This window comes from Cylas formicarius, unplaced genomic scaffold, assembly GCF_029955315.1.
Source record: "Cylas formicarius isolate icCylForm1 unplaced genomic scaffold, icCylForm1.1 PGA_scaffold_12__32_contigs__length_19106922, whole genome shotgun sequence".
Taxonomy (NCBI): domain Eukaryota; kingdom Metazoa; phylum Arthropoda; class Insecta; order Coleoptera; family Brentidae; genus Cylas; species Cylas formicarius.
This window is the reverse complement of record NW_026844225.1, coordinates 11,135,971-11,152,526: the sequence shown is the minus strand read 5'-3', so window position 1 is coordinate 11,152,526 and position 16,556 is coordinate 11,135,971. Positions and strand designations below refer to the sequence as shown.

General features: G+C 32.6%; 4 protein-coding genes across 4 annotated transcripts in view; 2 read left to right on the top strand and 2 right to left on the bottom strand.

Moving 5' to 3' along the window:
* The window catches only part of LOC132708715 (arfGAP with SH3 domain, ANK repeat and PH domain-containing protein), a 37,622-nt gene extending 29,856 nt beyond the window's left edge, over positions 1-7,766 (bottom strand). The window contains exons 1-2 of the mRNA XM_060681243.1: positions 7,411-7,766; positions 2,807-2,879 (exon numbers count right to left, since the gene is read on the bottom strand). Of these exons, the coding sequence (XP_060537226.1) occupies positions 2,807-2,879; positions 7,411-7,536 (199 nt within the window). The 5' untranslated portion in view covers positions 7,537-7,766. The remainder of the gene's footprint in view (positions 1-2,806; positions 2,880-7,410) is intronic.
* A 311-nt stretch (positions 7,767-8,077) lies between these two features.
* LOC132708717 (biogenesis of lysosome-related organelles complex 1 subunit 5) lies at positions 8,078-8,890 on the top strand. Its single transcript, XM_060681245.1, has 4 exons — positions 8,078-8,285; positions 8,336-8,418; positions 8,478-8,663; positions 8,723-8,890. Exons 1-4 carry the CDS (start codon positions 8,267-8,269, stop codon positions 8,888-8,890), a joined length of 456 nt encoding a protein of 151 aa, XP_060537228.1. The 5' UTR covers positions 8,078-8,266.
* A 3-nt stretch (positions 8,891-8,893) lies between these two features.
* On the top strand, positions 8,894-9,936 carry LOC132708716 (transmembrane protein 199). The gene is made up of 2 exons (XM_060681244.1): positions 8,894-9,449; positions 9,507-9,936. Exons 1-2 carry the CDS (start codon positions 8,894-8,896, stop codon positions 9,758-9,760), a joined length of 810 nt encoding a protein of 269 aa, XP_060537227.1. The 3' UTR covers positions 9,761-9,936.
* A 2,243-nt stretch (positions 9,937-12,179) lies between these two features.
* Positions 12,180-16,263, bottom strand: LOC132695771 (glycine, alanine and asparagine-rich protein-like; the record flags this gene model as incomplete). Its single annotated transcript, XM_060660227.1, has 3 exons — positions 16,223-16,263; positions 15,762-16,069; positions 12,180-12,647 (listed from the first exon to the last, which is right to left on the bottom strand). Coding segments are annotated over exons 1-3 (813 nt in total), but the record flags the coding sequence as incomplete, so codon positions are not given.
* Between the last annotated feature and the right edge of the window lie 293 nt (positions 16,264-16,556).

Below are 16,556 nucleotides of genomic sequence, written 5' to 3'. Positions count from 1 at the left end.
TTAATTAAAGATTCTTGCGACTTACTCGCTCCCTATACAGGGTGTCCCAAAATTAGAAGTTAATATTTTAACCACGTATTCTGTGACCCAAAATAAAGATAAAAGTTCATATAAACTAGGGCCCAAAACGTATTAGTTTTTAACATACAAGAGGTGATTGCGATTTTTTGCAAATATTTTCAAAACATGTAAACATTTTTAAATAAAATTTGGTACAGTAACTAGACTTTTTAGGCTCTATTTAACGAACTAAAACTTAGAATTGGATTGTCTTCAGGGGTGGGTAACACAGGGGAGGCGTGGGGAAAATTTGCCCCAAATTTTTTGTTTGTCAAATTTTCGTAATTTGGACTGCAGAATTTGAAAATCTGAATTTTTCTACGTTAATAAGGTACCCTTGTCCCACCTCGCTAGAACACACCGTTTTCGAGAAAAACGCTTTTGAAAGTTTAATTACAAATCATTTTTTTATTTTAATGTTTACAATCGAAGTGCAGATAATCATTAATAAACCTTCGAAGTTAATGACGCGTTTCATTTGTTTCTGTTGCTGGGTAAATAAAAATTAAATGTCAATTATTCGACACCTTTAAATTTTGTTCATTGTTGGTAAAACATAGTTTTTACTTGGATTGTTCTTATAAATCCTTTTATTAATGAAAGACAAATCAAACTAATAATAATAAAAGGATTTATAAGAACAAACCAAGTAAAAAATAAATCTAAAAAATCTAATTTCGGGACACCCTGTATAACGTGAATAAATGTATCACTGAAAAAGCAATATATATAAGATTGCAAAAGTTCTTTGCCTAACTCGCAGCATAGTTTCCAAAAAAAAAAAAATCTTTCAACTGAAAAAGCAACAGAACTAGTGCAATATATTACGATAAAATTGATGAAAAGGAGACGGTTACTGGAATTTGCTTCGACCTCTCCCAAGCGTTCGTTAAGTTAAATCCCGCCTTAAAAAAAACACTAGACCTTCTTGGAGTTAGGGGAACAATGAACGAATGTCATACGTAACACAGAGGGAGCTCGTCATTGTGACGTTACGACCATCTTAATCCCGAGGAAAACTTCTTAAGAAATCAATAGAAAAATTGAAAAAGCTATACAAAAATTTCAGACCTATTGCATAAAAAACCACCTTATATTAAACGCTGAAAAAAAAAAGTTATTTAAACTAATAATTTATATGTACGAAAATAATGAACAAAAATAATGAAAACTTTCAAATAAGATCTGATATTCATTCTTACTAGACAAGAAGTAAAAATAACTTCCAGTTGAAAACAATTAATAACTATTGCTATAAAAAATTACCGTTTCATTCCGGGCAAACACACTATAATATGTTTCCTGGTGAAACTAGAGACATAGAGCAGAAGAAATTCAAAAAAAAAAAAAAAGTTTGTATTCCATGATACAATTGGGCTCTTTGCTTATTGCTCTTTTTCAAGTAAAATTATGTATTTGTTTTATTTAACATTTTCATGTTTTTAAATTTTAAAAATATTTAGACATATTGCGATTTTTTGCTGACGAACCTTTCCTTTGTCATATTGATTTTAGTAAATAAATGACTACTCTACTCCACTATACCCAACCAAGTTTCACAGAACTCATAGCGAATAAAGATATACAGAGCGTCGCCCATCAGAACTGACAAATTTTGTCAAAATTTAATTGCAAATCAAGGTGCCCTAAGTTTTACGTTGATACAAAGAGTACTCGTTTATTTTCAATGGCAGCTAAACAAAATTAATGTTGCTTTAACTTCGAAATTTGTTCATGAAACTTTTGGTGGTGAAGGCGAATTTGATGCTTAATGCGGGGGAAAAAAATTAAGATCCGTTAAAAATCTGAAACATATTCAAATGTTACGGCTACGATTGTTGTTGTTAATGGGATAGCTGCGATAACACTTCTTTAAATCTGTTGTAATACCCACAATAAAGGACTTCTTTTTTATAAGTAAATAAGGTTTATGGATGTTAAAAGTATAAGGGATTGGACAGTATTTGGAAATTTTATCATCTGTTAGCGTTGTAAGCGTTTTACTGTCGCGCTAACTCGGGACGATAAAGTTTCACAACACCCAAATGCTTTTAAAAACTACCCCGCACCTATACGACCGTGAAACGGAAATAAACAAATAAAATGTTTTAATCTCTAAACAATAAAATTGCAAGGAGATAACAATTTCTATTTTTAGTCGTACAAAACAACATAATAAAATGTTTACTTCGGTATCCAGAGTCATATGGAAAAATAGCACGCATTTGCATAGAAAACAATAATAACAATCAACGAAAAACCAAACACTCATACCACTGAAATATATACGTAACCTCGGTGAGCGTAATTATTGTATTTTCAGTACTGACTCATTAGCTCAAATAATTCGAAAATGTAGATTTAAAACGACAGGTGCGAGAAGTTATTTTTACCAACATAGACGAGTGCAATATTGATATTAAAAAACACTTGGAAATAATTTCATTCGCACAAGATCTCCAAAACCGTGTCAGGAAAATAAAAGGAAAAATGCAGGCAAAATTGCAAGAAGACAATAGCCGACGTGTGAGATATACTATGAAATTTTCCAACAAAGCAAGGTCGGTCGGCTTTGTTTACAATTGTTTATATCTGCGGTAAGACGAGCCTGTAATCACCCAACTCGTGTGTAATTTATGTTTATTTCCTATACACAGGCAAAATCGACAGCTTTTGCCGGTCTTGGTAATTTACAAAATAATTACAGAAAAGTACGTTGGTATGCATATAATGTGCGTGTACTTACAATTCCCAGACGTATGAATGGCCTTGACGGCCTTCTTCATTTTGTTCAGCCCATCTCTATCGTAATCGAGAGTCTGCAACGAGAAGAACATTGGTTTTAGATAATGAAAGACATTTATCCGGTCATTCCGATACTCATTTCGGAAAAATCCAATTAATGCAGAACGCAAAAAAAATTAAACCAGTCAATTTAATCTTCGATATTGCTTTCATCGTCACTTAAATAATAACGTTACGGTAGACCAGATCTCGCAGCACCAGATGAAATCACATTCGGCCAAACGAAATCAAAAGTTGAATTCGAACTTGACCACCAGCACCAAAGCATATAACCCAATATAGCCGATATGAAATCACAGAAAGTTCTAACTAAAACTAAACGACTTAAACTCTTAAAAATAAATAGATAATTTATTTAGTTACTGAATACAAAATTAAAATTCGTTTTCCTAAAATGTAAAGCAATCTAAAGTGTAGCTTGACCTAAAAGTTACCCTTTCATCTCTAACCTAAAGTTAATTGGTATAAGGTACTTGCGAGGTTATTTGTTAAGCAGTTTGGATATTACGTATTGGTCTATTCGAAAGTTATAAAGAGATAAATAAATTGCACCCTGTAAGATATATAGCCGATTATATATGGTATTCTATCTCACTTGCGGATGTCAAATTTTATGCACGTAGTTATTTTCTGAAAAAAATAATACTGTGAATTTATTTTATTTTCTGTAGGATTAAAAGCACCTTCTTGGTCACTTAAAGCGAAACAAAAGCATAAACCTGTTCCAAAAAAATACTTAACCCGTAATTACGGTTTCTATTCCCTAAGAGATTTTACAGTAAGGTTACTTAGGACTGCTTGTACCTATAATGTAATATTTTCCTTTTATCTTTTAAATATTTTTTTATGATAGTGTAGTTGCTTTAGTGTAGATGTGGCAACGTTGCAACCGATAAAATGTGAGACAAGTTTTACGCGTAGCGATTTTCTCGAAAAACATTATTATTAATTAATGTTTTTTTTATAGATTTCTTGTAGGGGACGTATCTGCAGGAAAATATGTCACCTAAAAGGAATTCAAAGCATAAATTTGTTTGCTAATGCTTAATTACACTTTACAGCATTCCCCAAGAGAATTTGCAGTAATGTTACTTAGGATCGCTGGTACCTAAATTGTTATTTCATTATTGTTTTCCTTTCATCTTTTACACATTTTTATTTTCTTAAAGGCCTTTTATGATAATAGTACAGTTGGCTTAGTATAGATCTGGCAACGCTGAAAATTTGTGAAAAGTTTCCTTATAAGAAATAATGGTTGTGTTGTGCTTGCTCGACGGTTTAATGCCCCAAATCTGAGATTTTGCGGAACACAGCTGCAAAATTCTGCCAAATATTTACCACGCTGTGGGGAAATACGGGAAATATTTGTGTAAATATGAGAGTGTGGTTAATGCCTCGTTCTAGTCTACTCATTCGCATCCATATTGCGTAATAATTAATTTCAGCATTGTGCGAATTGGAAAATTAGGTTTTTAAACTTTTTTTAAAATTTAAACAATGATAAATCAAATTGGTGCAATCCAACCATTACATTGATTTAAAAGGCGAGTTTATTGCTGTCCTCAATGAAATGATACGTACGTAGAAGCAAGGAATTCGACTTTCTTTTCGAAAAATTTAACCTACATTACGTAAAGTTTAACTGAACAGACCCGGCAATATGGACGACGGCTCTCCTTTCTATTTCCGGGATAAACGCTAACGACTTGGGACTCAACGTAATTCAAATTAATGAAAATGAATATTTTGTTGAGTGTTCCATGATTCGAAAGCAAAATGCGTGTAATATCGATAGGTGCATAAGGATGACTGTAAGAAAAATTCAATAACTTAGGAAACAAGGTTTGAACTTTGCAAAAATCAACATTGATCAGTTGGTATAAATGTTAAATAGAAGAAAACTTCGCCTTAGTGGTAATTTCTGGTCATTAGTGGTAATTGGTGATGCCATGTTAGGCATTAAATTTCAAAATTGGATGCAGAGCATTGGACATGAAATATGTCTAGAACTTCGCGTAGAATCGAAACAAGCAATGGCGCCCATTAAAAAGAACATGTTTAAACAAAAAACATCGTTTTCAATGCACAATTCTCTTGAGCGGACATTTCTTCCTGGCCCCAACTTAGTATCTCCGCTCAAAAGAGATTTACCGTAGTTAGTAATGTAATCGCAAGCGACAAAGGCTATTTTAGAAACCCATTCGGTTACCAACAAACCGCGGCAGTAAAATATTAATGTTTCCTGTCGATTTCCTGAGTGAGTAATATTTTTACACCCAGGAAATTAACAACGCTGTTACGCGTACCTATTTCACCGTTTTTTGAGAAAAATCCGCACGTCTTGACAGGCTTCCGGTTTACCGCGGTCCGATGATTTTTTAATAAACCGTCCTGGATCTATAGAAATTTCAATTGGGAATTTTACATCGCGTGAATACCACAACACCGGGAATGGTATGTCTTACTTTTGGTATTTATGGTATTTTTACACTTCCTGATTCCGGCCGGTCTAGTCATTATCACTTTCTATTTTTAAAAAGAGGATGTAACGTCGACAAAGATAATCGAAATTACGTATGAAAAATACGCATGCACGCGATAATTTAAATAATTCATGTGTATTGGTGCCGCGCCAAACGCAGTGCAACTACGCGTTATACAGGCTGTCCATTCGGCTTTTAAAATGTCACCAAACTATAATAATAAACATCAAAGTAAAATATTTTTATGATGACGTATGCAGCAATAAGGTTTATTTTAAATAATTGTTATTATTGTATAATTATTTCATGCATAATTCCAAAAATAACCAAGTGCCAAAGAATATCTGAAACTTTTTTTCCAGCTTGTCTTCTAAATTTTACACTAAACTAAATTCCTTTGTGGAAAAATGCATCTTTCATAAATTTTATGTACCGTGTCTATTCCGAATATTTTGTCGACTACCAAAGATCGGCAATAAGTGAAAAAATGTTTCGGAGTATACAATACATAGTTTTAAGATTATCAATGGTAAAAAAATGGTATTCTCATTTTAATTTGGAGTATTACTTCTTGATTAAGACATTACTAAATACATAACTAACCACAACATTTAACTCAATTACTTAAAATTCAGTATAGGTTAAATTTGCAGATATTCCTCAGTGTCCAGTGAGATGAAAATTGACATTAAATATAAAATAAGGCCAACTACGATCAATTACAGAACATAAGAATCGATTAGAATTACATGAAACAATAAAAACTATTTAAAATAACCTAGTTAACAGTTACTGCCGCTATAATTATAACTTCGGCTAGTTAATGAACTGCTTTGATATAATTTAATTGAAAAAACTAATCATTTTGACTTATATTCAATAGGAAATATCATAATTAACTTCTCAAAGCTTCCGTTACATGTACTTAAATTTCGTTAACTTTTAACGCAGTTTATGAACTATTCAATAATACATCGATGCCGTCGACAGTGAAACACCCTGTATTGAATGAACTCGGCAAATGAAAGGTCTCCCGAAACAGAAGCCAAGCCCGTTTAAAGTGGTGTGCGAGGAATACGAAATGCTTGAAAATTTATAATGCAAATTTAAAATATCCATAATACAACAACGGTTGTGGTTCTTCGTTGAAAGTTGAACGCAAAACTTCTTGGACTGGGAGTTAAAAATACAAGAATCGGTGATGTCATTCAAGGTCGAATCAAGGCTCTCTGTGATTTTATGCAACAAAATAAATTTTAATAAATGCAAGCCAATAGCACTAAATTAAAAACCTTATTAAATATGTAAAAGGCTGCATCCACAAGTAGGCAGGTGCTTAAAAACTACATACCCTATTAACATAAAAATCGCTAAACAAATCCATCGAAGATCAAACAAAATAGTCGCTTCGACAAATATTCGTGTATCCTTTCCGAAAAACATGTTTTTTTTTTTTAATTTTCAAAAATGTATCTAAAGTCAAGGATAAAAACTGCCTACAAAAGCTAAAATAAGAAATCTATTTTTAATGTTCTAATTCATTAATATTGTGGGCTCGCATTTGAACTCAATAATTAACTTTCAGGTGTCAAAATTGTATTACATTTTGTAATTCAACTGATGTACCCCACACACTCCACGATGCAATTAATTAGTTAAAAGTTGAGACATTTGAACAATTTAAAAGCAAAAAGCTCTTAACTACAGCAGCTCAAACACCAAATGTAAAACTATAGGCGACAGACCTACAAGAAAGATTAAACTCAAATAAAAGCCTTAAGTGTAAGGAAGGTTTACACAATAAAATAATTTGGGGCCTTTATAAAATCGGGCATAAGAGTAGATAAACAAACCAAACTTAACGGTGATATATCAATAAATTAATATTTCCCAATACGCATTGAAGTCAACACACCTAATCGTTCTTATCTAATAGATAATATTCTCAAATTTCTTCAACATACCTACAGCAAAAAGCTAGACTAGGGTGATATACCGGAAACTCATTAAAATTTGGTTTGCCCTGCATCATCATCCCAATAATTAGACAATCGTTACCTACCTCTTCAAGTGCTGCGATGGTATTTCGACATTGATGCATCCGGGAAACGAAAGTTGATGTGATGGGAGAGTTATAGTCATCCCTAGTTTCGTCAACAAATTCAGAAACTCCGATTATTGTAGGCATGATGTATGCTAAACTACGTCAAAAATTACACTATTCAAATGGCATTCGCCTTAGAGAAACAGCACACTTGATCATCACAACACCAGCGTCTTTGGATGCCGTGTAAAATTCTTAATAAACCACACTCGAAAAAACTCTATTATTAATAAAATGCATTGTTTCCGTGAATTTGGATAGTTTGTAACACATTCATGTATACCAACAGTTTCCTAAGAACTGAAACTACTGAAAGTTAGTAAACAGAGAAAGAGAACAAACCAACACAAGCAGTCGCATCTAGGGACTTTTTTGTTCGCTAGAGCTGGAACTTTTATTTTTTCCAATGAACAATTATAATCAAATCTAAGTGATTTTTTCGCTATCTTAGCCTCGTTTTGACAATCGCGCACGAATTAAAATTGTGGTTTGTTTTGACTGTTCAATTAAACATGAGCACTTGCATTAACCCAATAAGCTTTACGAAGATTGGCTAAACTGGAAAACGCAAAGCGTTTCCTATACCTAAATTTAATGTAACTGATGCCGCTGACGCCAGATGGCACACTATTTTTGTAAGGATGTGTTTTTATAACTTTCTATTTGAGGGGTTATTTTCCACAAAATTAGTTTTATTTTCATAAATCATTATAGCATAGAAACAGGGTTTATTTGTCTAAAGCAATCTTTTTTTTTTCATGACAAAACTGTTAGTCATGTGAATTATCGTTCATGTGATACAGACGATAGTGATATGTCTGATATTTGCAAAGGTGATATTTTGTTATACATAATTATTTTTTGTAATGGCATATTCTTTCAGACCTAAGGAAAATATGGAGCAGACTTTTTGATCACAAAGCATTTTTAAACGGAGAAACAGATTTTATTTTAAAAGAGTTTGAGGTAGGGAAAGATTTTGAGGTTATGTGAAATTTTTGTTCCTTAATTTGTCTTATTTTCAGCTAAAACGAGGTGATCAGGAAGTTGACAGTTTATTTCGGACTCTTGAAAACATTGCGGAAATTAAAGATAGTCAGATAGATCAGTTGAAGGAAGCTAATGTAAGACTGTGGGAAACAAATCAAAACTTGAGGGAAGCAGTGAATTTAACAAAAAAACTTAACGAATTGGAGGACCTATATAAACAGGTGCCTACTATTTTAGCATAATAAAATATATTAAGGTACCAAAATAAATTCATTTACAGAACTCCTTGGTAGAAGAAGAACAAAATAAAAGAAAATTATTATGGGACAAGTTTATGGATGAAATAACATCTGAATATTCAAAGGTGAACAGAGAATTTGAAGAACAGGAGATTGAAACTTTAAAATTTTATGAAGATTTAAAAAAGAAGCTTGTAATACAGACTTAAGTAATGGCTGTTAACATTGGCCAAATTGTGAATCCTCTAGTCTATATTAATCCTTCCAAGAAATTGCAAAGTTATATTAGGGACATCAAAATATCGCCTGATATCCCCAATGGCTTGAAGAACTTTGTATTTAAGAATAAATTGAAATATGAAGGATCCACAAAGCTGTCAAAACTGGAATATTTGACTACTGATGCAGACAGAAAGTTCATTAAATCTCTGGTTGTAAGTTTTGAAGGGTCTAACTCAACTATTATACCACCAGTATCAAAGAAGTTGAACTCATCTGATAAATTACTTAGTTTGCATGATTTGCATTGGCTCTACAGTTACATTAAAAATGAAAACAAGTGTGGTGGCCAAAAAGTATATTTACATGAACTTCTGGAGGGATCAGATGTTATTTTGCCGAAAAACCAAGAAATACCTAGAAGCGAGGAGCTTGACAAGAGATGCAAACGCTTAAAGGCTGAACAGGACACAAAGGAATATCAAAAAATGACTAAAAATGTAGACAACTCTAGAAAAAGACTTCCCGAAGACACAATTGGCTATCAAAGTAAATAATACTCAATTAGAAGATAAATTTAAAAATATAGGTACACCTTTGTTTTAGTACGGCAACTCAACAAACAGCTGATTGCAATTTTTCAATTCATACTATCGGTGGTGGCTGGATTTGCTTTTGGTTTCATAGGAGTCGAACTTCTAATTGGAAACTTAGATTTTGGTTTCCGTCTACTGCTAGGTATAATTTGTGCCCTAGTTATTGCTCTAGCAGAGTTGTATTTCTTGGCGAAGAAGCTGAATGAAGATTTACAATATGAGCAAATAGCGTCTCAAGGAAATAAAAATATAAAAGTAGATTAAATTCAGTTTTGTATTTTATATAGGTTAAAATCATTTTCTTAATATTTAAGTTCTATGCAATCAATATATTTAGACTTATTTTAATTAGTTATCCATTTTTGCTGTGAATATTTGTTGGCATATTGTCTAAAATAAGTATCTGTTACAAATGTTGGAATATATTGTTCGTTTCTAAATAGCAGTTTTACTAGCAAATATGTGATATCTAACATAAATGAATTTTTTGGCAAAATTTTTAAAAAATCGTTTATTATCCTTGAGCATCTATGAAAAAATTCAAAATTTGATAAGGCCTATTTCCCTCGCAAGAGTCAAAGTTTGCCACAGGGTTTTTTAAATAAGCTTAATTTGCTTAACGGATATTTTTGATTTTTTATTAGTTTTCATGTGCGTTTAACCGCGACCAGATAATCTCTCATCCAGTCAAAGTATAAAGACACAGTGTGTCCCATAAATAAACCATCCAATTTAAACAGGATTTGTACGTTTTAATTGGTAGTAAACAAAAAATATTTGACGTTTATATAATGAGTCACACTGCTCGCACTTTCAAGTCACGTGAAATTTTGAGCTGGTTTTCTGATGTTTAGGTGTGAAGTTTTTTTAGAAAAGGAGGTCTAGCTGTAGATGTGCTTTATAAAATAATAAGGCACGGCTGAAATAAAGCCTGGGTTGTATATAATCCCAGTGCAATTTGCTAATTTAAAGTTGTTTACTGAAAATAGAAAAACTGCTACATCGAAATTTATATTTGCAAAGTCCTATACTAACTATGTAATGGCCGAAACAAACTTGTTTAAAAAGACAATATATTAGAAAAAAATCTATCGAAAATTGTATTTGCATCTTCTTCTTCGAGAGAAGTGAGCCAACAAGCACCTTAAGTATCTTAACAGAACATGTTTAGAAAAAACACTGAGTCGTGTAACTTTCGTAGGGTTCTGCTAATAATAAATGTACGAGTCGTCACATCTTTTGATTGTCCTTTTTTATTTGATGGTGCAATTTATTATTTGCACCTTTAAATAATAATGAAACAAAATTTTGAAAACCGCAACGATAAGTTATATAACTGATTAACACATTTTTTACATTTCTTTTATAAAGAAAGTATGATTTCTCTTTATCGATCCGTCTTGTCGACGAAATCACGTGTTAAAAGAAACTATACCAAATAGTTTGGTAAAAGAGACCGCACGATCAAAATAAAAAATTATTAGCTTGAAGACTTCTTTAACTAAATGGCTGTGGTAACTTGCGTTATGGTTACGGAATTTGGTTCGTTACGGGAAATAATTGAAATAATCGATTATTTATGTACGATTTTTTATTTAATCGCTTTCGTTTGTATTATGTCACAGCTGGTAAAGGAACGTAAATGAAATTCGACATACATAACAATTTATTTACAACAAATTAAAAAAAAACGTGAAGAGTTTTACATCCTCGACATCCAAAAAACCTCTTCTTCCGCCCACAGGGGTGCCAGTAGAGCCACCAAGCGTTTAAATTTTAGTTCTATTGGCTAATTTCTGAATCAGTCTTGTTAGCCGAGCAAAATTGTCATTTTTTTGCCTATATTCAGTTATGATGGCCTGAAGAAGTTAAATATTTGCACCAGCCAAGGTATGCGCAGTAGCCATCCTAGAGGATATAAACTACAATTATCCTAGGACGGTAATTTCGAAGTTACAGTGCTTTTAGTTTTGTTAAGTTGTTAGTGAATCTACTAAGAACATTCGACCGTTGGATTTCTAGCTTGGTTTTTAAAATCCTACTGCTTCTGTCATAAAAAAATAACGAAAATCCAAAAGTCAAGTTCCCAAGAACTGCTCGTTTCCCCAATTAGTGCGGTTTTTGATAACAAATTTAAATAATTTTAATGATAATAATGATACGTGTGAGTTCCTTACAAATTATATGAGTGGAGCAAATATTTAAAGTAAATAAATTTTTAACGGTTGAGACGATTCTTTGTGATGACCTGCAATTAAAATTTGCGTCAGATTTTTGCGCTTTTTACTTAGCAAAAATAGCGTCAGTTGTTAACTTTTTTTTAATTTGTTAATAACATTGTTAAAGGGTTTCTAGCGAAGCTAAGTTTGAGGTTCGTTCAGCTTTGTTATAGAAAAACAAATTGTCCCAGAGTTCACATCAAAATACTTGTTAATTTTTATTGAGTTTATTTAAACAAAACGTATAAAAACAATAAATTTAACCCTACAGACGCTTGTTATCGTTCGTAATTGAAGCGGTTATAAAAATCACGCTCAACGTGCTGAGCAGAATGTTTTCCTTTACCTCCTCCGCCGGATTTTCCACCGCCAGCACCACCAGCAGATCCACCCCCACCGTTACCCTTCCCTCCACCATTTCCTCCATTACCACCGCCATTACCTTTGGGCTGCTGTGGTGGAGGTGGTGGGGGAGGTAGCTGAGCGGCTTTGGCCAATCCTGCCGCGGCCTTAGCTGCAGCTGCGGCCGCGTTCGCTGCTGCCACTTGAGCAGCGGCTTGAGCCTTCTGAGCAGCCGTTCTAGTGGCTTCGAAGTCGATTCTAACACTCTTCAACTGCTGACCTATTTGGTCTAATCGCTGTAGCGCTGAACCCACCATAGCTTGTTGGGCAGCCAATTCTCCAGCAGCTTCGGAAGCGGCCTGAGTCACATGGTCGGCTGCAGCTTGAGCTGCGTTTAATGTTTGTTGGAGTACATTGACGTGAGCTCTAGCTTCTTGAGCGGCGCGGTTGGTAGAGTCTGCGGCACGTTGAGCCTGCATGAGCTGCTGTTGTTCACCCATGAGCCCTTGTTGAGCGTCTCGAAACTGCTGTTCGAGCCCTTGAAGGATAATTTGTTTCCCTGCTAATGCAGCTTGGGCGGTAGCTGAGGCCTATTAAAAATAAACCCTTAATGGGAGATTCTGCTGCTAGATCAGTTTATAGAACTCACATTCGTTAAATTATAGGACTTCTAACTAAACTAAAAAACTAAAGTATAGAATTTATGGTTTAACCATAAGATCATAATAATTATATAAGAGGTTGTGCTGTTTATTCCTTAAAAATATATCTTCAATCGGAAAACATGCGGTTTAATTTAGCGAACAAATAAATAATAAGCGCGCAAGAATGAGACAGCATTTTGCGATATTTACGAGGTTTAACACTAAATGCTATTTATTTCCAAAATTGCAACGTAACTAATATGTGTATCAAGAGAAAGGTCTAAGAAAAAAATTTCTAGTCCTGGAGCTAACGAAATTGTTACTGTCACATTCGTTACTTCACGTTCCTCAGATGATCTTGCGAAATGTATTGATAAAATAGATTTTACGCTTATTAAGAGAGCGGATTGCGCCGAAAAAGAGAAATAGACAAATTGAAACGGTGGCTGCTCCCAGTTTTTTTCTTTGAAAAAATAGATTGCATAAATGTTACACGATAACTAAATGGTCTATAATAGTAAGAAATTGATTATTTAAATACTTCCGATGTTTATTCGTGATTTCTTTAAAATTATAGAATCTTTTTGCTGGCTTATATGTTGATGTAAATTTTAACGTTGAAATGTTCAAAACTGGAACTGGAAAAGGTCGGTTTTGAAATGGAGCAAATTTAAACCGCATATGCATTGGATTTTTTGCATTAAAATATTCTACTTTGTCTTATCTTTGTTTTGTAGTTTCAACATGAAAATTTCTTGGCAAAGAATTTTTCTGTATTAAGAAAAAATGGATTTTTTTCTTCAATAAAAAGGTTTTACATTTAAAAGAAACTTAAATACAGAAGTCTCTTTTAGCGATTTAATGACTAAAATTAGGATTGTGGATGTTATACTGTTATTTCAATAGGGACAACTTCTTAATCGCATGGACATCATCTACTAGCGCCTAAAAACGACTCCTCTATCATCATAAATTCTGGACTAATTAAAAATTTCTTCTATTTTATATAAATTTCATTTTTTAAAGCAATCTTATGTTCTTGTTAGTACTAATTTCAGGCCGTGTTAAATGTTACAACATATAACAGACCAGCTATTAGTTTTTCCTAAAACATAATTTAAAGTCTTCAGAAATTTAGTACGCACATTGAGGCGGATCTCATTCAAAATGAGTAAGATCACGTCAAGTGGATCCCCCATTTACCACTTGATCATAAAAATTTAATCTATATATATTTTTTATAAGTATTTATGATGAAAAATTGATCCCCCACCCGAATTTTTTAAATTTTGATTTTAACAACATTTTTTTGTATAATGAAAATTTTAAGCGCTTTTAATTAAAAAATGGATTAAAAATCAACCGTAAGAGATAAATTTATGACATTTTCAGCATCCATGGTCAGAATATATTAACTACTTAAAATTATTTATTTATTTTCTATTAACTAACTTTTAAGTTAACAAATGAAAATTTAACTGATTTCTTGGTAAAAAAAATTATGTTTTCTTTATCGGTCACATGCTTTATCCATTTAAGTTTAAATATTATTATAAAACAAATTTTATTATTATTTATGTTATTTTATTAAAATTATTATTAATTAAGTTTTATTTTTTTTAATAATGTTATAAAGAATACTATCAAATTTTTTTTATTATTTTTAGCAAGCAGCGTAAATTTAGAAAAAAATAATCAACTTTAAATTTTTAAAACTGTTATGCTCTATATTTATTTTTTCTAGGTAATTTAGCAAATTATTATTTTTAAATTTACTAGTCAACACTCCATCTTTAGTTAACAAAACAAAAACGTCTCTGTTACGATTTTCATTTGTTCTTCGCGTATTCTAGTAAATAACAAAATCATTTTAAAAGTCATGAAAATGCATGAAATAATTATTAAAAATAAAAGCTGTAGTGTTGTTGAGTTGTGTTTTTTTTAGTTAATATTTTAGTATTATAATTTTTAATTGTAATAATAATATTTTCTGTGATTTAAAATGGGCCGAGCGAATTATGAAATTATGCGATTATAAAATTTATTTTAATTATTATTTAAATATAATTTTGCCAATTTAGTTAATCATAAAAATGATTTTCGTGTTGATGCTAATTGGATTTTTTCGCTACATCTCATGGCAAAGGAGCGTGTGATGGCTTAGCAGGGAGTGTAAAAAGACAAGCTTATCGTGCTAGTCTCCAACGTGATAACAATAACCACATAACAACCCCACTTTTCTTTTTCAGTAGGCCCAAAGTTCTTTAAAAAAAAATACCAACCACGATTCGAACGCTTAACTACAATAAAGAATACTCGCCAATTTCATTATTACAAACCATTGGAAAATTTTTCACTAGAATGCAGGCTCGTTTCAGAGGATGAAAAAGTATTTATTCAAACAAAAAATTAAAAAAAAACTGACGACAAATTTACAGTTTAATTATTTAAGCTTGTTTGTTCTATTCAGTATGTTATGATTGTTAATATTGTTAAAAAAAATAGATTTTTTTTTAATAATTATTATAATAAAATAACATAAATATAATAAAATTTCTTTTATAATAATATTTTGTATTATTATTTTAAATTATCACTGATAAAGCCTTCAATGCAGTTCGAGACGCTCGGCAGCGCGGCGCTTCCACAGCGCTCAGCGCCCGGTGCGCTGTCATAAATAAATTCAGTCTGTTGAAACTAATGACGAGCAGTGAAATTTTCCGTCATAAGTACTTATAAAAAATAGATTAATTTTTTATGATCGATTGGTAAATGGGGGGTCCACTTGTCGTGATCTTACTCAAATGGGTTTTTCAGTGCTGTTGGGTGATACGAATATCAAGGTCCTTTCTGCTTTTGCCAAAAAACGAGAGAATAGACGATAATAGGGCTTTGTATAAGTGCCCACCTAAAAGTAAGGACCTTAAGGGCTTCGATGGGGGTTGGAAGGAGAGAATTGAAAAAAAAAGAAAAATTATGTTTTTGCAACAGATAAGTGGAAATCAAAACCAACCACAGGTATTGCCAATTTTGCAAAACAAAACTGTAAAAATTGCTTACTCCTGCTGCAGATTGGGCCAAGGTATTTTTTGCAACATAAGCCGCCTGATAACCGGCAGCATCCTGATTGTTGACGGCATCATTTGCGGTATTGGATGATCCTTCTGCTATACTCCTCAAACTGCTTCCAACACTGAGACCTTGCTTTTTATTGCCGCCTCCTGCTGAACCAGATTGTCCGCCGCCGCCATTACCGCTTCCGCCCCCATTACCTCCGTTGCCCGAATGAGAATCAGACGAATATTCGATGTCAAAGTTGGTCAAAACGCTTAAGTCATCGTATTCTTGCGTATAGGAGGACGGTACCACTAGAAATTGGGCTACGAATTAATTTGTATTTTTCGGCGATTTGTTTATAATTCAAAATATTCTTGGAGATTTTCATGGCTAAAATGGCGCCGGGCGTATCATGAAAACATCTCGATACTTCGAAAATTCTAATAAAAATGTTATGAACTTACGTGTAGATGTTACAACCAGTAACAAGATTAATATCATCTTTACTAGCTGAAACGATAAAAATCCTTAAATAACCACCATTTTTAACGCACAAACACTTGTATAATAGCACTGATGATGCACCTACCAAAGAAACACAGTATCCTAAATCTAAAGCTCGCTAAATCTATTGAGGTACTGGTAGCAAATTGACAAATTCTCTATTTTATACAAACTAATTTGGGTGGGATACAGACAGTCCAGTCAAACGCGATCTGAACACATTCTACAAAAAGAGAGAAACTGTGCAACGCTTTATTTTTAAAGTTTTTAGGAAGTGCACAGACTTAAACTACT